The following is a 21,163-nucleotide window of genomic DNA, read 5'->3' on the forward strand; positions in this document are numbered from 1 at the left end:
ACTACATGGTTGTATTCTGCAAGAGGGTCAATCGTTTATCATTATCTATTTCTTTGAAAGGATGTGGTCAGTCCACCTCAAATGTGAGTTACAATCTTTGTTTACAGTCTTTGCAGAGAATTAGAGATGTGATATTTAGTGACTGACGATTACATTTTGCAAAGCACAAAGTACTGTTAACTAGGACAGTGACAGGTTCACCTGGTACATCATCCAGGGTCAATCATATGCGCAGTATAGAGATGAAGCCAAGTAGGCTCGGACTGGCCCACAGGGGTACAGGTGAATTCCCCGGTGGGCGTATGGTTTTCCACCACCTGCACAGTTTATTATTATAGACATAATCAGATAACTGAGAGGTATAGAGGAAGGAAAGCTACCAGTGTCCTCTTCTCCCCAGGATCTACCTTCTCAAAGTTGCTGCAGGGACCCCCATATTCAATCTTCTGGTATTATTTTGCTGCTGTGTGAGCAGGTACGTATAGTGGGCACCCCAAATACATTTTACTGGTGGGCCCTAGGCACCCCAGTCCGACACTGAAGCCAAACACTGGTATACCTCACTTGACTGTATAGTACACTGCTGGAAAATAAAAGAAGAACACATGGAAAACGTATTGAGCTTAGATTAGCAAATTAGAAACTGCTTGTAGTGTTTGGTAAATGATCCCACAATCAAGGTGCTCCTTTCATTTTGGATTTTGCAGCAGGGTGTATGTTGAGGTATGGTCATATTAATACTTTGTGGCATCTCTACTTCCTTTTATACAGGACATTAGCTACCATAGTTGTTTCCGTCTGGTATCAAGGGAATGTTAACTTGCCTTTCGTACAAACCGGATTCCAAAAAAGTTGGGACACTATACAAATCGTGAATAAAAACTGAATGCAATGATGTGGAGATGGCAAATGTCAATATGTTATTTGTGATAGAACGTAGATGACAGATGAAACGTTTAATCCTGAGTAAATGTATCATTTTAAAGGAAAAATACGTTGATTAAAATTTTCACGGTGTCAACAAATCCCAAAAAAGTTGGGACAAGTAGCAATAAGAGGCTGGAAAAAGTAAATTTGAGCATAACGAAGAGCTGGAAGACCAATTAACACTAATTCGGTCAATTGGCAACATGATTGGGTATAAAAAGAGCTTCTCAGAGCGGCCGTGTCTCTCAGAAGCCAAGATGGGTAGAGGATCACCAATTCCCACAATGTTGCGCAGAATGATAGTGGAGCAATATCAGAAAGGTGTTACCCAGCGAAACATTGCAAAGACTTTGCATCTATCATCATCAACTGTGCATAACATCATCCGAAGATTCAGAGAATCTGGAACAATCTCTGTGCGTAAGGGTCAAGGCCGTAAAACCATATTGGATGCCCGTGATCTCCGGGCCCTTAAACGACACTGCACCACAAACAGGAATGCTACTGTAAAGGAAATCACAGAATGGGCTCAGGAATACTTCCAGAAACCATTGTCAGTGAACACAATCCACCGTGCCATCCGCCGTTGCCAGCTGAAACTCTACAGTGCAAAGAAGAAGCCATTTCTAAGCAAGATCCACAAGCTCAGGCGTTTTCACTGGGCCAGGGATCATTTAAAATGGAGTGTGGCAAAATGGAAGACTGTTCTGTGGTCAGACGAGTCACGATTCGAAGTTCTTTTTGGAAATCTGGGACGCCATGTCATCCGGACCAAAGAGGACAAGGACAACCCAAGTTGTTATCAACGCTCAGTTCAGAAGCCTGCATCTCTGATGGTATGGGGTTGCATGAGTGCGTGTGGCATGGGCAGCTTGCATGTCTGGAAAGGCACCATCAATGCAGAAAAAATATATTCAGGTTCTAGAACAACATCTGCTCCCATCCAGACGTCATCTCTTTCAGGGAAGACCCTGCATTTTTCAACAAGATAATGCCAGACCACATTCTGCATCAATCACAACATCATGGCTGCGTAAGAGAAGGATCCGGGTACTGAAATGGCCAGTCTGCAGTCCAGATCTTTCACCTATAGAGAACATTTGGCGCATCATAAAGAGGAAGGTGCAGCAAAGAAGGCCCAAGACGATTGAACAGTTAGAGGCCTGTATTAGACAAGAATGGGAGAGCATTCCTATTTCTAAACTTGAGAAACTGGTCTCCTCGGTCCCCAGACGTCTGTTGAGTGTTGTAAGAAGAAGGGGAGATGCCACACAGTGGTGAAAATGGCCTTGTCCCAACTTTTTGGGGATTTGTTAACACCATGAAATTCTGATTCAACATATTTTTCCCTTAAAATGGTACATTTTCTCAGTTTAAACTTTTGCTCCGTGATTTATGTTCTATTCTGAATAAAATATTAGAAGTTGGCACCTCCACATCATTGCATTCAGTATTTATTCACGATTTGGATAGTGTCCCAACTTTTTGGGAATCCGGTTTGTATGTCCATGACATTGTGGAAGCAATCCTACTGCCTTTTTTGATTCAGGAGATAATGCCCACCGACACACTGCGTGTACTACACAACGTGCTCTTCAGCAAATCCAGCAGATGGCCTGGCCAGCTCCATCATCAGATGTCTCCCCCATCAAGAATGTCTGGAACTGGATGGGGAGACGGATCTCCCATGCACAGTAGCCAACAGCCACCTTGGCTGAACTATGGGTGCAAGATGATAGAGCTTGGGATGACATACCACAGGAGGATATCCAGCATCTGTATATTAGCTACGAGATGCCAGACTGGCCACCCGTATGGCCGCAGGACCCAAAATAAAGGGGTCACCACCTTGGTTGTGAGATCACTAATCAAGCATCACTAGTAGTTTATACTTTGTCAATCTCCGCTCAAACGCAATACATTTTCTAGGTATTCTTTTATAACTTTCTGGTATTGTATTTATAGGGGTTTTTCTACTTTTTATTCTGATAACCTATCTTCTGGACAGGCCATCAGAATTGATCATTTGGGGTCCGACACTTGGGTATCCCACCAATTAGCTGTTTGATAAGGCCCCAGTACTCCTGTGAGCTCCTCTTCCTTTCCGCAGCTTACCCTAGGCCAGTGACGTGTCATTTATAGGTCACATGGCCTAGGTGCAGCTCAGTCCCAATCAAGTGAATGGGGGTCCCGTGTGTGGGATCCCCGCTAGAGATGAGGGAATCGAAGCTGACGAAGTTGAATTTGTTCTGAATTTCATGAAAATTTTTATTCTGAACGAATGCGAATTTCCTTGCGCTTCGTGGTAACGAATCGCAATTTTTCCTGCTACAATGGCGGCTAAAATGGCGGCTACACGTGTGATGACATGGGGCAAGGAACTCTGGGAAGGTGGGATGACTCATAATGCCATGCATGCAGCCAATCGGCAGCCAGCCAGCCCGGTGATGTCACAGCCCTATAAATACGGCGGCCATCTTAGATTCTGCCATTCACAATCGTACTTTGTTCAGGGACAGACGTTTATGCTGCCGCTAGGGAGAGTGATAGAAAACCTAATTGTGAAGAAAATAAAAAACAAACGGGAAAAAGCTATTTATTAATGAAGGGAAAGAATAGTGAAAAATCCTTTCACAGGCAGGGAGAGTCGTGTGCAGATGCTAGGGAGAGTCATAGGAAAAACCTCATTGTGAAACAAAGCGATTTACAAGTGCAGGGAAACATTATTTGGGGATCCAAATAGCCATTATACAGCTATGTCATTCCAGCCATTAGTTATTGGGGTGCAAGTGTTATGTTGAAAAGCCTTTAGTGGCTTTTATCTGTAGAAAAAGAGAAATATATACTCTGATTCTCTGTTCACTACTGCAGCTATATATGGTGAAAGCGTTTAGTGCCATATTTCACTACAATACTAGAAAAATAGACTCAGTTCGCATTTGCTGTTATTTGTGCTAAAAGCATTTGTTGCCATATTTCTAGAGAAAAATAGACAAAGTTCATATTTGCTGTTATTTGCGCTAAAAACATTTTTGTCATACTTCACTACAAGAAAAATAGATGCGGTTCACATTTGGTGTTATTTGCGCTAAAAACATTTTTTTGTCATATTTCACTACAATCAAAGAAAAATAGATGTAGTTCACATTTGCTGTTATTTGCGCTAAAAGCGTTTTGTTGCCATATTTATAGAGGAAAAATAGACAAAGTTCATATTTACTGTTATTTGCTCTAAAAGCGTTTATTGCCATATTTCACTACAATACGAGAAAAATAGACGCAGTTCACATTTGGTTTTATTTGCGCTAAAATCTTTGACTGGCCTATTTCAGTGCAAAAAGATAAAAATATATGCAGTTCACTTTTCCAGTTATTTGCACTAAAAGCGTTGACTGACCTATTTCTGAGCAAAAAGTGAAATATATACGCAGTTCACTTTTACAGTTATTTGCGCTGAAAGCGTAAAGTGTCCATTTTTAGTACAAAGGGAAATATATATTTTCCGCTTTTAGGGGTGTTTTAATTTGCTTTTAATTTATTTAGTTCATCTAAAAGTATGTCAGACAGAGAAGTGCCAGGCCCTGCACAGGGGAGTGGCAGAGGCCTAAATTTATCTGGCGCAGGCAGAGGCCGGAGCAGAGTAAAGGGGCGTAGCAGCAGGAGTCGCAGCGGGAGGCCAGAGCTCCCGGTGTCATCTAGTGGTCGTGTCTTGACCAGCAACCCAGTGGTTATTGATTGGTTAACTCGGTCATCCACTTCATCCCAAGTGACATGAGACACCCCCAGCCAACAGTCGGTGTGTTCGTCAGACACAACCCTTAGTTGGCATGGCCCAGGAGCAAGCCCTGTGCCCTCACCTGCCCTCAACCTGCCTTTGTCCTTTTGCTGTTCCCTTACCCGGAGAAGTATTTTATGCTGTGGGCTCAGCTCCACTATACAGCGAGGACGAGCAACTAGAGGACAGTCAGCAGCTACTGCCCAGCCAAGATCTGGAGTAGACATCTGCCGCCTTCCCCGCTAGGCGGGAAAGTAGTGATGAGGAGAGTGGCATGGTAGGCGGTGTTGCGAGCGGTCAGTCTCCTGACACAGACACCATTGAGTATGACATCAGTGACGCGCAGACACTACTCGATGATGATGAAGCCGATCGCACTTGGGAGCCGGGTGCAGAAGGGCCTTCATCATCATCAGGAGAAGAGGGTGGCAGCTTGCCTGTGAGCCAGCAGCTGAGCCAGCAAGGTGGTAGCATGACTGGGAGTCAGTAGGGTGGCAGCAGTAGGAAGTCTGGATCCAAACGTGCCCGGGGTAGACCACCTGCTTCGCAGCAGCCTACCTGTCCGGGAGGTAGTGGAGCAGGGGTTCACGGAGGCAGTAGCATTCAGTTAGTGCGGACTATTGGGGGAAAAAATCACCTACTTGGCGGTGTGGCAGTTTTTTGTCAAGCCGCCGGAGAAAGCTAACATGGCCATATGTAGAATATGTGGGCAGAAGGTGAAGAGCCACGCCCCTGCGTCAGCATATGCAGCGTCACCATAAAGTGGCCTGGGAGAAGCGTGGCTTCAATGTGGTGGTCCAGCCTGCCGCAGGAACCGCTGCATCACCCAGGGTCACGCACCTGGTTTCAGGCAGTCAAGGCTCCACCACCTCAGCCGAAGGGAGCTTTCTGTCATTCCCATCTTTTGTTGGTCCAGATGCTCCTGCTCCTCCTCCTACTTCTCGTCAGTCATTCCGGCAGCACTTGATCACCAAAGCGATTGCCAAGAGACAGCAGTATGCGTGCACTCATCCGACGGCGCAGAAGCTGAATGTGCTCCTGTCCAAGTTGCTGGTGCTGCAGTCCCTCCCTTTTCAAGTTGTGGACTCTGCACCTTTCAGAGAACTGATGGCTTGTGCCGAGCTGAGGTGGAGAGTCCCAAGCTGTCATTTCTTTGCGAAAAAGGCAGTACCAGCCCCAGTCCTTTAGCCTGTCGGTGTCTGCCAAAGTGCACCGCAACGCCGATGTGTGGAGCTGTAACTGTAACGGCCCACTGGGTGAATGTGGTTCCTGCACAGCCACACCAGCAACTGGCCAGGTCACGCCGCTTCCGCGTCCACGCTGTCACGCTGTTGGTCCTGCGACAATGTATGCCTCTGCCTCATCCTCCACCATGTCCTCAGCCTCCACTGCAGGTACAAGTCACAGTGCCCCTCCATCATACCACATGTGCAGGACACGGCGGTGTCATGCTGTTCTGCACCTGGTTTGCTTGGGCGAACGGAGACAAACAGGGACGGAACTGCTCAGTGTGATTCATAAAGAAATCGAATCATGGCTTTCTCTGCAACAACTGAAAATCCGAACCATGATGACCGACAACAGAAAGAACATGGTGTCGGCGCTCCATCAAGGAAGGCTGAGCCATGTGCCCTGCATGGCACACGTGTTCAATATGGTTGTCAAGCGGTTCCTAAAGTTTTCCACCCATCTGCAAGACATCCTAAAAATGGCCAGGAAACTTTGCATGCACTTCAGCCACTTGTACACCGCAAAGCACACCCTCCTTGAGCTGCAGCGGCAGAACGGCATCCCTCAGCATAGGCTGATATGCGACATTTCCACCAATTGGAATTCCACCCTCCATATGTTGGACCGACCATACGAGCAGAGAAAGGCCATCAACGATTTCTTGATGATCCAAGCAGACAGGAGTACTCCTCTGTATAACGTAGATGTCAGCAAGTGGCCGCTCATGCGTGACACCTGCCGTTTGCTCAGGCCCTTTGAGGATACCACAGTATTTATCAGTTGCCAGGAGTACGGGATGAACATCATTCCACTGCTTCATGTCCTAGAACAGATGGTGGTAACAATGGCTGCCAGTGGACTGGAGACATGGCGCCTAGATCTCATGGCCACATGAACCCTGTGGGGCCTGAACTGGAAGAGGAGGGGGAGGAGGACATTGGAGCACAGGCAATGTGTAGCGAAATGGGTGTTTTTTCTACTCAGCTGACAGGAGAGGAGGAGCAGGAGCAGCTAGAGGAGCTAAGGGTGATGAGAAAGATGAGACAGAGGACCTAGACACACTGTGGCAGTATGCAGTGGAGATGGAGGCAGGCAGTCCCTCCGAGTCACTTGCACAAATGGCACGATGCATGCTCCCTTGCTTGAGAGCTACAAGAAGTATTGCCCGAGGTACAGAAAAAAGAGGCAGACGGAGTAACTGCCATGGGAACTGTAGACCGGATACTGCGGGAACAATTCATTCCCCTGAAACAGACCCTGCAGGAACGAGTCAAGGTGGAACCTACCCTAACCTTTCGACAAATATTAGCAAAGGTTGTGGCACGGAGCAAAGAAGAAAGTTATGCTTCCGGAGTGATACTGACCCAGACCGTCACACCCCTCGGGGTTACAAAGAATGAAGAGGTCCGAGTCCGGGTGGTGCAAGACTTACAGAGCTCCCTGAGTGCTATGCACAAAAAGTTGACGCACCTGGAAAAACGGATTGAGTCGTGCTATACCCATGAGGCTGCCTATCCGGCCCGACAACAAACCTATCATGCGATCCCGTGGGATCCTATATCACAACATTCTCACCGAGCTTCTCAATATCCTCCACTGAGGCAAGTCACTTGAGTCCTAAGGGCACCCCCCATATGCACACAAAGAGAAGGCCGTCAAGGGGCACAATATTGGCAGTGTGGAAATTACATACATTTTGTCAGACATTACGGACATGTCGGCTGGACACCCAGAACCGCCGTTTAACTTCCTGCTCCCTCAGTAGTGGGGCGTACTGCAGGGGAGGTGGAGAGCCAAGATACCCAGCATGGCTCCGAGCACCTGGTCGCAGGGTGTCCCACCATACGAGCTGAATTTGAAGGTATTCCTGTCGACTGTTTAGTGGATACCTGCTCACAGATGACTATGCCTGAGTCACTCTTCTACCATTACTTCCCTGTCACAGGAGTCGTGTGGATTAATGTACGGCTATGTGGGCAGGGAGTAGGACGGAAAGGTATCCTGTTGGTATCCCAGATGTTCAAAGAAAATGTGCTGGTGATAATTGGCATGAATATTCTGCGAGAATTGGATCAGATCATGTTCACCAAACGGGGGCCGGGTAATTGGAAGCAAGCCAATCCGCACAAACCTACTCTGAAAGCGCTCCAACGGCTGATCCGATTCTGTGGGACACAGAAGAGTGTCCCAGCACACCAGTCTCTGGAAACGATCCGAGCGCCAGGAAAGGCTACCCTCACCCTCCCCCCTGGACGGGAGACTGTGTTGATGTTACCTGTGGGAACGTTCCGCAATCTTGAAGGTATGGAGGTGCTCATCGAACCGATGGGCCTAGGAGAGTTGGGTCAGGATGTCCTGGTGGCCCGGACACTGGGAGTGTTCCAGAATGGACGAGTACCCATAAGAGCTGTGAATATGGGACATCTTGAAGTTTCATTGACGCCAGGAGCGGAACTGGCTCGTGTGCACCTACATCGGGGAGAAGTACTGAGTCAGAGAGAAGTGACTCTAGCTCCGATAGGTGATGCTGTTTGAACCCTGGCAATTACTGCCAGCGTAGAAGAGGATTTGGCTGCACGGATGCTATCACACATGAGATACCGACGGGGGCACTCCACGAATTCGGGAGATATATCGGCAGATTCCTCCCAAGTTGTACCAGGAAGTGAAAACGCTGTTAAAACAGATGATAGATTCCGGAGTGGTGCGGGGCAACCAGAGCCCTTGAGCAGCCCTAGTGGTGCTTGTCAAGAAGAAGGATGGCACTATTTGATTTTGTGTGGATTACCGGCGGTTAAATGCGTGTACCTTGCGTGACTCATATCCTCTGCCACGCATCGAAGAGTCTCTGACGGCTCTAGGGCGAGCCAAATACTTCTCCCTGGACCTAGCAAGCGGATACTGGCAAGTACCAGTGGCTGAGCAGGACAAGGCAAAGACAGCATTCATAATCCCCATGGGATTATTTGAATTCAAAAGTATGCCATTCGGGTTGACTAATGCCCCGGGGACCTTCCAGCGGCTGATGGAGAGATGTCTGGGAGACCTGAATTTTGAAGCCACTCTGATATACCTGGACGATATCATCGTATACTCCGCTACTTTTCAAGAACCCCTGAATCGGCTAGGGCAGGTACTCGAGCGACTGCAATCCCATGGCCTGAAGGTAAAGCCAAAGAAGTGTCATCTCTTCAAGAGAGAGATCGATTACTTGGGCCATAGGGTGTCCCAAGACGGAGTGCTGCCGTCCCAAGACAAAGTGGCTTCAATACGACAATGTCTAGTGCCCTGAACGCTGCGGGAGTGGAAGGCCTTCCTTGGACTGATCGGGTACTACCGGCGGTTCATTAAAGCCTATGCAAAGATAGCGGGCCCTCTGAATAAGTTGTTAAGAGGAACGGCTGGGAAGCCCAAGGGCCAAAGTATTCCCTGGGGACAGAAGCAGGAGGAGGCCTTCCAGGCCCTGAAAGAAGCCCTGACATCGGCCCCCATCTTGGCTTATGCCGACTTCGATAAACCATTCCTCTTATCTACTAATGGCAGCCTCTACAGACTTGGTGCAGTCCTGTCGCAGGTACAAGATGGACATTAAAGAGTGATCGCCTATGCCAGTAGATCCTTGCAAGATACAGAGAGAAACCGCCACAACTACAGTTCCTTCCGGCTGGAACTCCTTGCCCTGGTGTGGGCTATGACGGAGAAATTTGTGGGATATCTGGCAGGGGTTAAGAACTTCGTACGGACCGATAACAATCCCCTGGCTCATCTGGATAATGCCAAGTTGGGAGCCCTAGAGCAACGCTGGGCAGCTCGCCTTGCAAAGTATGACTTCTCAATTCGCTACCGTTCCGCTACATAGAACACTAATGCCGATGGTCTGTTGAGGGTTACTTTTGAAACTCCAGTAGGGGATATTGATGATCAAAAGAAAGAAGATGAAACCCTGGACTTCCGCAAATTCGTTCCTCGTAAGTTACTAAAGGCATTGGACGTGCTCTTGTTCACTACAATATGTGGGCAAATTGGGTAGAGAGATACGGAGATGAATAGGAGAACACCTAGGTGATGTCAGATACAAACGGGACACTCCTATTGCACGCCATGTTCATGAAAAACATCTAGGAAACCCCAATTGCCTCAAGTTTTGCGTCATTGAACTGATACGTCCATACCATAGAGAGGGTGACATTGATAGAAAGATACTCGAGAGAGAAACAGAATGGATGTATAGATTGAAAACTATAAATCCGCTGGGTCTAAATGAAACCTTGTACTTTACTAGTTTTCTATAAATACTCACCTGGGGGGCTTCAAAACAGGAGTCATTAATGATTACTTAGGTTACCTGTCTCCAAGCTATTGTATTTGGCCGGAAAGGCCCAACATTGGTATCATCAGAATGGGGTACATCGGGGTAGAGATTCCTTAATCATGCTGATAAGGACTCCCCTTTAACCCCCTGTAACAGTATAGACCCACATTTAAAAACCTGTCTAATCCAGTGGGGTACTTTGGGTTGATTATCAGTACCTTAACCCATACCTATCTCCGTGATCCAGATATCTACTTATAGACAAAATGGGGCAATTTATAAAAAGTTGGGGGTATAGATTTGTACTCATAATGCCTTAAAAATAATTGCTTAGCTTAAGTTGCTAACTACAATGTAACCTGGCGCCTGCGCAGGTCATAGATCAGTTTCATCTCTCTGATTTGGTCCTTCTGCGCTGGCGTAGGATTTCGTCAGTCTTGCACTCACTTGTTTGTTATGGACGCATGCAAATTACATACCAGCGTGCTTTTACTAAAATATCAGCACTGTCTGCCCAGTTCATTGTGCGCATGCGCAGGATTATGACAGGTGCACCTGCGCCCCCCTAATGATATGCGCTAACGATGTACGCTTGATACCTCTGAGGCTGCATGACGTCGGCGCTGGGCGGACTCATGCGCACTGGCTTTACTTAAATGCCATCCTGATAGGCGAAATGGAAGAGGGGAGGGATATTTAAACCCTAGCTTGGGCGGCTATACGCCGCTGCAAGCCACTTATCTAATGGCAGGATTATCCTCTCCAGCGCCACCAAGCACAGCTAACATGGTCCCCTGATGAACCGCTCTATTTTGAAGGGGAAACGCGTCGGGATGATAAGCTTTTAAGCTTCTACATAGGATCATCACCATCACTAGTAGGTCACACCTGGACCGTTATAGTTTTGTTGAACCAAGTTTTGGAAATACAGATTTTATACTTGGCAGTTTCCACTATTTGGGAACCTGACAGGTAGGGACAGCACAATAAGGGACAGCCACCAAGAAGTGTGGCTGCCCCTTTCGAGGCGATTACTCCGCTTGTAGGCAGGGCGAGCATAACCTGTAGGGATTATTCCTACAATGCCTGAAGCAGACTTGTATATAATTTGCCCTGTATTCTGGAAATGAAGACAAGCTGATCTGACCTGGCTACACAGAGATCCAGTGTGATAAACAAATCAGACACAACAGCATATGTTCTGTATCCATTGTCCTGCAAGAAGAGACTATCAGATACTCTGGGACCTGTACTCCTATTGATGAAGACACTTTCACTTTGTCAGCAGTAGAGATGAGCTAACTTCTGTTTTAAGTTCAGCGTCTAAAGTTCGGGGGCGGGTTAGCGGAGAATCCCGATATGGATCCGGATATGGATTCCGACTTCCGTTGTGGTCCGTGGTAGCAGAATCAATAATGGCCGATTATTGATTCCGCTACCACGGACCACAACGGAAGTCGGAATCCATATCCGGATCCATATCGGGATTCTCCGCTAACCCGCCCCCGAACTTTAGACGCCGAACTTAAAACAGAAGTTCGCTCATCTCTAGTCAGCAGTACCGTGAGTAACCACATGGTGGTGATATACCTATATCTTGATTTGATTATATCAAAGTTATAGTGGAATTTTAGTGATAAGAATAAATAAATGCTATGTTTTAAGGGGAATTTTTGGGTCCAGTGATTCGTTTTTTGACAATCCCCTATCAGTATCTTTATATTGTCAGTGATATATCCTTACTCCACACTCATTTAAGATGGATCCTGGTAAGGTACAGGCTATTCAAGACTGGGTAAGTCCATCTTCCCTTAAAGCATTACAGCGCTTTCTTGGGTTCTCTAATTATTATCGTAAATGTATCAACATTTTTTCAGTAATTGCTAGACCCTTAACCGACTTAACAAAGAAAGGGGCGGATCTTGTTAACTGGCCTGTTGAGGCCATAGAAGCCTTCGAAAGTCTTAAGAAATATTTTGGGAACGCCCCAGTCTTGATTCAACCGGATCAAGAGAGGTTGATGCTTCTGAGGATGGGTTGGGGGCTATTCTTTCTCAGAGACCCTCTAACCTCACTAATTTAAGACCTTGTGCTTTTTTTTTTTCCATGAAAATTCTCTCCTACTGAGAGGAATTACGATATTGGCAATCGTGAGTTATTAGCCATTAAATGGGCATTTGAGGAGTGGAGACATTTTTTGGAGGGGGAAAAACATTGCATCACTGTTCTTACTGATTATAAAAAAAATGTATTTCTCGAATCCGCGAAACGCCTGAATCCTCGTCAGGCCAGATGGGCATTGTTCTTTATTCGTTTTAACTTTTCTATTACTTTCAGGCCAGGAAGTAAGAATGTGAAAGCTGATGCTTTGTCTCGAAGCTTTTGTGTGTTTCAACCTCCTGACACTCCTCCTGAACCTATCTTGCTGGCTAACATCATTGTGGCATCTTTATCCGCGAATCTGGCTTCTGATATTAAGGCAACACAACACCTAGCTCCAGGAGCAGACACCCAAAGATAAGTTGTTTGTTCCTGGTCATTTCCGTCTCCGGCTGCTGGGTGAGTGCCATGATTCTGTTTTATGTGGTCATCCTGGTATTGAGGCCAACAGAGAACTGGTCTTATTGGTGGCCCACTTATCTAGGGATGTCGGTTCTTTTGTCTAGGGATGTCGGTTCGCTTGCGAGGTATGTGCCAAATCCAAGACTCCTAGAACACGCCCTGCTGGTGAATTACGACCATTACCCATTCTATGGATTTCATTACTGACTTGCGACCCTCTGAGGGTAAATCTGTGGTTTGGGTAGTGGTCGATAGGTTTAGTAAGATGGTACATTTTGTTCCTCTGGCTAAGCTCCCAAATGCCAAGACTCTGGCTTCTGTTTTTGTTGAGCAGGTGGTACGATTACATGGAATTCCGGAGAAAATTGTATCTGTACAGGGGTGTTCAGTTTGTTTCCAAGTTTTGGAGAGCCTTTTGTCAGAGGTGTGAGATATCATTGTCCTTTTCATCCTGAGACTAATGGACAGACTGAACGATTGAACGATTAAATCAGGCTGTGGAACAATTTCTAAGATCTTACATCTCTGACAATCAGCAATTATGGATGAAATATCTTCCTTTGGCAGAGTTCACCATCAATAACCGTGTGAACTCTTCCACTGGAGTCTCGCCGTTCTTCTGTAATTTTGGTTTCCATCCTCAATTTAATTCTTGCTCATCGATTTCCTCACCTAACCCTGAAGCTGATAGCGTAACTTCAGAACTGTGCACAGTTTGGTCTCGGGTTCAGTCGAACCTGGAAAGAGCTCAGGAAGTTCAAAAATTTAAAGCCAATAGGAAGCATTCCAAAGTGGTATATTTAAAAGTTGGGGAGAAAGTCTGGTTGTCCACAAAAAATGTGTCCTTAAAAGTGTCTTCTAGGAAATTTGCGCCACCTATTTGTTGGACCGTATGAAATTCTCGACCTCATTAATGCTGTATCTTTTAGGTTGAAGCTGCCAGACTCTTTTCGTATCAACAACGTATTTCATAAATCTCTGCTGATAATGGTGAATGGTCAAAATTAATTTATTATTTCTAAAATCATTGATGTTAGGAAAGTTCATAATTCATTTCAGTACCTTGTTCATTGGAAGGGTTATGGACCTGAGGAATGGTCCTGGGTGCCAGTGAATAAGATTCATGCTTCTAGGCTGATTAAAAAATTTCATCTTGCTCATCCAGAAAAACCTTCTCCAGCTACTTTGGGTCCGGGTACTGTCACAGGGCGCCAGCTTCGCCCTCCTTCCCTTCGGGACCGCTGGTGCCCTGCAATAATTTCGGAGCGAGGACGTGCGCTGCGTCCTCGTCTCCAAGGCAACCCCTTGTTGGAGAGGACCCGGCCACGCACTCCTCCTTAGTGTGGCTGGCGTCCTCCGCTCCCTTAAGTTCGACAAAAAGTCTGAGCGCCAAAATAAACACTCGGCGCTCAGCAGTGTGCAGGGGGGTGAGTCATGTGACGCTGGCCACATCACATGACTTCTTCGCCCCCCTATTTAACAGGCAGCCTGTTGGCCACAGGTTGCCTGTGATTAAGGTCCTGTACCTAGTGAATATTCTGTTGGCATTTTGACTTTCTATTTGTCTTCGGCTAGTTACTTGCTTGCTCCTTTTGTCTGACTTGCTTCTCCTGGTATTGACTGTTGGTTTGTTCATTGATGCTGCTTCTGCCTTTTCCCTTCTGCCACCTTAACCTCCTGGTTTTGACCTTGCTATTCGACCTCGCTTTGTTTGTATGTTTGTTTGTCCCTCCGCACTTGCGCAGGTTAGGGATCGCCGCCCAGTTGCGCTCCGTTGCCTAGGACGGGTAAGTGCAAGTAGGCAGGGACAGAGGAGTGGGTGGAGTCAGTTTGCACCTTCCCCATCCCCTTCTCGTGACACTGTCATTGTTCTGCTCTGTGGTCTCATGCTGCTGCCACCTCCAGACTCTGTCATTGTGCCGCTCTGTGGCCTACTTAAGCTGCCGCTACCTCCAGACTCTGTCATTGTACAGCTCTGTGGTCTCCTCATGCTGCTGCCACATCCACAATTTTTCATTGTGCCGCTCTGCGGCCTACTTAAGCTGCCACCATCTCCAGACTCTGTCTTTCTGCCACTCTGTGGTCTCCTCATGATGCTGCCACATCCACACTCTGTCATTTTGCAGGTTCCAGGAACGGGTTTGCTGACTTTACTTTTAGTGCAGTGGCTGGGTCAGGTGGATAATATATCCTGTATTTGTCGTGACCCAAATTGCAGCGTGTGCAGGGTACTATCCCAAGGTGTTCTAATGCACGTCCCAGACTAGGAATGCCAGAGTGGTATAATGGCCTATAATGTCTCTGTAGGATAGGGATAATTATGTCACGGTGTCTCCTACCTGGGTACGGCCTGGCTCCTGGCTCATTTGCAATAAATTTGAGTGTAGTGATAGTAAGAGTAATAGAGGAACTTTGCAGAACAAATGATGTCCAGGCCTTTAGATGAAGTTCAAACGCTGCTTTACTTGAAATAACTTGCATCCAAGCGGTACACGGCTTTGGTCTCTTGATCCCAGCAGGTTTTGGCAATCATTCGCAGGAATTAGTACTTCTGCTTTAAATGTGGAGCTTGCAGGAGTAGGCCATTAGTATTAAGCATCCGCAGAGGCAGTCCGTATAAAGAGAACAGAGCTGTAAAGCACAGTGACACAAAAGAAAGGTGCTACAGATCTGGCTAAGTGCAAAAGTAAGTGCAATTTCACAAAAAGTGCATAGATTCACATTGCGGCACCTGGAAAAGAATACACACAATGGGCATATGATACTTGAACGTTGCATAACTTGTAAACATTGAAGCAAAATTAGTTCAAAAACCATTATGCAAATATCAGTGCAATCAATATCATAATACGCTCAAATGTGACTTGAGTCCTTTTTCTTGAAGTGCTTTAAAGTTGGAATCCTCTGGAAACAAACAAGTCACTTGTAATCCAATAGGAGTTATATTTGTAATCCAAGGAACGATATAAAATGTTATAAAAACACATAAAATAGCAGCAAAAGTGAGAACCATAGTTCCATGAGGCTCTCAAATAACCTGAGGAAAGGGATATAACTATGCGTTAACTTTAGCACAAACTGGGGTGTAAACAGTTGTTTAAGTGGGGGATGTAGACAGTTGCTGAAGTGGGGGGAGTTCCTTACAAATGTGACCATCCATCTGAGGCTGTAATAATTGGCAACAAAACATAAAGCAAACTGGCCATCAGTCCTGCATCTTTAAAGACACTGTGGTTCCCAGGTAGTTATTTTATTAAGGCATAAAACATTAAGTGTGGGGCCCTTTAAATGAGGACCTCCACCTCTTTTTTACTGCTTGAGCTACTAAAACTCATTAGAGGGCGCTCCTGCCTCTGGTAACTGAGCCTTGCGGCTGTGGTGGTGCGCCAGTGCCCTCTGGTGATAACTTTTGGTAGTGGCTGAGCAGTCAGTTCGGTGAATGCTGCTGTGACCTGCTGCAAGCCAGTATCCCTTGCCGGTGCAAGCTGGGGGTGCCTGTGGTAGCTTCCAGGGTAGTATGTATGGTTGAAACCTAGGGTTGAAAGTCAACACAGAACTGTTGATCTGGCGCACCCGTACCGTTCAGCCAGGTCAGGGATAAGGGGCTCTGGTTCGGGCTGAGCTTGTTCCCTAAACCGTAGTCGGCCGTCTGGACATGCTTGGAGACGTCTGACTCGTCCATTAGACCCTGGTTCTCCCTGCCAGACTTCGGGGGTTATGGCAGGGGATAGAGGTTTGGCCAGGAGGGTCACTCCACCCGCAAATAAGCCTTGCACAGACCACATCGGGGTGTACTCCACTTGATCCCCGACATAAAGGTTGTGGCGAGCCTGGGGCAAATAAGCCCGTTTAACGGAGCGGTGGCCCATAAATAATTTATTCCCCACTGTGGCTGTCCTGAAGGAATCCTACTCCTCTTTCCACTGAAAACCACAGGACAGTCCCGGTGCGCCGGGCTGAGTTTGGGATTCAGGTGACTTTGAGGTGAGTGTGAGGTGACTTGGCCTGGGGTTGTCTTTCCTGGGCGGCGGAGTGGAAACTCCAGCCGCCTCCGCCGCTGCCAGCTGGCGTGTGGAGCGAGGCCTCCTTGGGCCTAGCAGAGTTATAGAGTACCACCGGGTGCGGTGCAGGGGCAGCTATGAGTTGGACCAGGAGCCTCAGGGAGCGGGAAGGCTACTACCTGATGTCGCGAACGGGTGGCCGGTACCAGTGCCTCCTGCTGGTGCACGGGGACCTCGATGATGGGTGACATGATCGCTGCTGTCTCTGAAGCTTGGACGCTGGTCACTGAGTCGAGGCGATGAGGTTGCAGAGGTAGTCATTTCCTCTGGGGCCTTGTCAGTGGTGGCAGCTGCTTCCGCGGGGCTTGAGTGCAGGTGGGCATCTTGGCTTCAGGAGTGGCTGCGGCCTCGCCGTCCAATGAGAGATCCACAGCCTCCGGAATCCTGGCAAGTACTGAAGGGCCGATTCTCTTCACCAATTGGGAGACCCTGATCTCCGGTGGGTAAGTCTCGTACACTGGGTCGTCTCCAAGGATCATCTGGTCACACGTTGGCTTGGGGAGCGCCATCTTCCTTTGCTACTCAGTCATGCAGGAAGTGAAGGTAGAGCCTGTAGTGAGTAGTCTTCACTCCCTTGGCTCACATTACAAAGTTCTTGGTTGGCAAGGATTTAAGTTTCCCGCTTTGAGAGGGGCATAGTCAGCATTTTCGCGCTCCTGAGAGGGCAGTTCCTGTGTTTCCCCGCTTCTGAGGATCATGAAGAAGCTGCGCCACTACATAAATATGGCGGATTAACCCTTGGCGTGCTGGCGCGCACTGTTTAGCGCTTCCTTGCACTGCAATAAAAGCAATAAAGTCAATTTTCAGGGTTTTGACACAATTCTTAGGTCTTGTAGTAGTGTTAGACACACAATTCGTATCCTGTTCAGCACACAATTCGATCCTGTTTGTCCACTTTACTGCGGTGACCAGGAACGGGTTTGCTGACGCCACTTTTAGTGCAGTGGCTGGGTCAGGTGGATAATATATCCTGTATTTGCCATGATGCCAATTGCAGCGTGCGCAGGGTACTATCCAAGGGCCCTTCCAAGGTGTTCTAACGCATGTCCCAGAGTGGTGTAATGGCCTATAATGTCCTTCGGCCTATCACAGTGGACTTCAGCTCCCACCCACAGAGATGGTCACACTCTGGATCTTATCTTTACCCGCCTCTGCTACCTATCTAACCTTTTATAATTCGCCTCTCCCCCTATCCGACCACAACCTGCTCACCTTCTATTTATTGGTCTCTTCTGCTGCTCCCATGGTCCACACACTAGCACACCCCCGCAGGAACCTTAAACATCTCAACTTTCGCTTGCTCTCTACCATCTGTTCCCTCCAAGACCCAGATGCTGCTACCACCCTATATAACACCACAATAAGTACAGCTCTGGACACTGTTGCCCCCACACACACAACAAAACCTGAAAAATTAACAGACAACCCTGGCACACCAACCTGACCAAAAAACTCAGACAAGCTTCCAGGGCTGCTGAGCGGCAATGGAAGAAATCCCATTCTAAAGACCATTTCACTGCATACAAGCAATCCCTCCTCATATTCAAATCCTCACTCGCTGATGCAAAACAGGCCTACTTCTCATCTCTCATATCTTCCCAGTCCCACAGCCTTAAACAACTTTCTAACACTTTTAACTCCCTTCTCCGTCCCCCGGCGCCCCCACCCTCTCTTCTCAGCTGAGGACTTTGCCAAATATTTCAAACAAAAGATAGTCAACATCAGAGAAAGCTTCACTACACAGTCCCCACAGACCCTCTACACAACTGCTCGTTCCTCTTCTCCCAAAACCCGCTTCGCCACCATTACAGAAGAAAAACTCTCCACTCTACTCTCCAGATCTCATCTGACCACCTGTGCACTTGACCCAATCCCATCCCACCTCATCCCTAACCTCACCACAGTGTTTATCCCAGCCCTAACTCATCTCTTCAACCTATCACTAACCTCTGGTGTCTTCCCCTCTGCTTTTAAACATGCTACCATTACACCAATCCTCAAAAAGCCTTCACTTGACCCATCTTCTTTGTCCAGTTATCGCCCCCATATCACTTCTTCCGTATGCCTCAAAGCTACTTGAACAACATGTCCATTCTGAGCTGTCCTCTCACCTCTCCTCCTGCTCCCTCTTTGACCTCCTACAATCTGGCTTCCGACCCCACCACTCGACTGAGACTGCCCTTGCCAAAGTCACCAATAACCTACTAACAGCCAAAACCAAGAAACAATACTCTGTCCTCCTTCTCCTTGACCTGTCTTCTGCCTTCGACACTGTTGACCACTCCCTTCTGTTGCAAACTCTCTCATCCCTTGGCATCACTGACCTGGCCCTCTCCTGGATCACATCATACCTAACAGACCGGACGTTTAGCGTCTCCCACTCTTGCACAACCTCCTCGTCTCATTCCCTCTCTGTTGGTGTCCCGCAAGGCTCTGTCCTAGGACCCCTGCTCTTCTGTATCTACACTTTTGGGCTGGGACAGCTCATAGAGTCCCATGGCTTTCAGTATCACTCTTATGCTGATGACACACAAATTTACCTCTATGGTCTTCGCCTTTCGCTTTCTAAAACGTAACATTGATAAAACAGAATTCATCATCTTTCACCCATCTTGCTCAACCCCCCCCAACAGACCTATCTATCACGATCAATGGCTGCACACTCTCCACGGTCAACCAAGTCCGCTGCCTTGGAGTGACCTTGGATTCTGCCCTTTCCTTCCGACCGCACATCCAAGCCCTTTCCACCACCTGCCGTCTCCAACTCAAAAACATCTCCGGCATCCGCGCTTTCCTTAACTTTTAGTCTGTGAAAATGCTTGTACATGCCCTCATCCTCTCCCGCCTAGACTACTGCAACACTCTCCTTTGTGGCCTTCCATTTAGCACTCTCACACCCCTCCAATCTATCCTCCACTCTGCTGCCCGACTAATCCACCTCTCACCCTATTACTCCTCTGCCTGTCCCCTCTGCCAATCCCTTCACTGGCTTCCCATTGCCCTGCGAATTCACTTCAAAGTACTAACAAATACATACAAGGCCGTCCATAACCTGTCCCCTCCCTACATCTCTTAGATACTTTCCCTATACATCCCCACACGCACTCTCCGATCCTCACAAGACCTCCTTCTCTCCTCTCTTCTTATTGCCTCTTCCCACAATCGACTCCAAGATTTCTCCCTTGCATCCCCCATACTCTGGAACTTGCTACCCCAACATATCAGACTCTCACCTACAGTGGAATCCTTCAAAAGAAACCTGAAAACCCACCTCTTCAGACAAGCCTACAACCAGTGACCCTGCTGCCTCTATACCGCCATGACCAACTTCACCCGCACCTACTGTGTCCTTCTCCCATACCATGTAGATTGTAAGCCCTCGCGGGCAGGGCCCTCTCTCCTTCTGTACCAGTTTGTAACTCGTCTTGTTTATGATTAGTGCTATTGTCTGTATTATGTATGTGCACCTCTTCTCATACAGTGGGATGTGAAAGTTTGGGCAACCTTGTTAATCGTCATGATTTTCCTGTATAAATCGTTGGTTGTTACGATAAAAAATGTCAGTTAAATATATCATATAGGAGACACAAACAGTGATATTTGATTAGTGAAATAAAGTTTATTGGATTTACAGAAAGTGTGTTTAAACAAAATTTGGCGGATGCATAAATTTGGGCACTGTTGTCATTTTATTGATTCAAAAACCTTTTGAACTAATTATTGGAACTCAAATTGGCTTGGTAAGCTCAGTGACCCCTGACCTACATACACAGGCGAATCCAATTATGAGAAAGAGTATTTAAGGGGTTCAATTGTAAGTTTCCCTTCTCTTTTAATTTTCTCTGAAGAGTAGCAACATGGGGGTCTCAAAACAACTCTCAAATGACCTGAAGACAAAGATTGTTCACCATCATGGTTTAGGGGAAGGATACAGAAAGCTGTCTCAGAGATTTCAGCTTCTGTTTCCACAGTTAGGAACATATTGAGGAAATAGAAGACCACAGGCTCAGTTCAAGCTAAGGCTCGGAGTGGCCGACCAAGAAAAATCTCGGATAGACACAAGCGACGAATGGTGAGAACAGTCAGAGTCAACCCACAGACCAGCACCAAAGACCTACAACATCATCTTGCTGCAGATGGAGTCACTGTGCATCGTTCAACCATTCGGCACACTTTACACAAGGAGATGCTGTATGTGAGAGTGATGCAGAGGAAGCCTTTTCTCCGCCCACAGCGGAGTGCCGCTTTAGGTGGGCTAAAGCACATTTGGACAAGCCAGCTTCATTTTGGAATAAG

The 21,163-nt window shown here is 47.2% G+C and overlaps 1 protein-coding gene across 4 annotated transcripts in view; it reads left to right on the forward strand.

Annotated features, from left to right (window-relative positions):
* Positions 1-21,163, forward strand: part of LOC122922219 (SLAM family member 9-like) — a 60,202-nt gene that overhangs the window by 26,924 nt on the left and 12,115 nt on the right. For 2 of the 4 annotated variants that reach the window (XM_044272749.1, XM_044272750.1), the window contains exon 6: positions 12,582-12,803. In XM_044272749.1, coding sequence (XP_044128684.1) covers positions 12,582-12,765 — 184 coding nt within the window. In that variant the 3' untranslated portion in view covers positions 12,766-12,803. Of the gene's footprint in view, positions 1-12,581; positions 12,804-12,824; positions 13,797-21,163 lie in introns of those variants that run through there. The other 2 variants (XM_044272752.1, XM_044272753.1) reach the window with 2 other exon arrangements.

The sequence above is a fragment of the Bufo gargarizans genome, chromosome 11 (genome assembly GCF_014858855.1).
Source record: "Bufo gargarizans isolate SCDJY-AF-19 chromosome 11, ASM1485885v1, whole genome shotgun sequence".
NCBI classification, from domain to species: domain Eukaryota; kingdom Metazoa; phylum Chordata; class Amphibia; order Anura; family Bufonidae; genus Bufo; species Bufo gargarizans.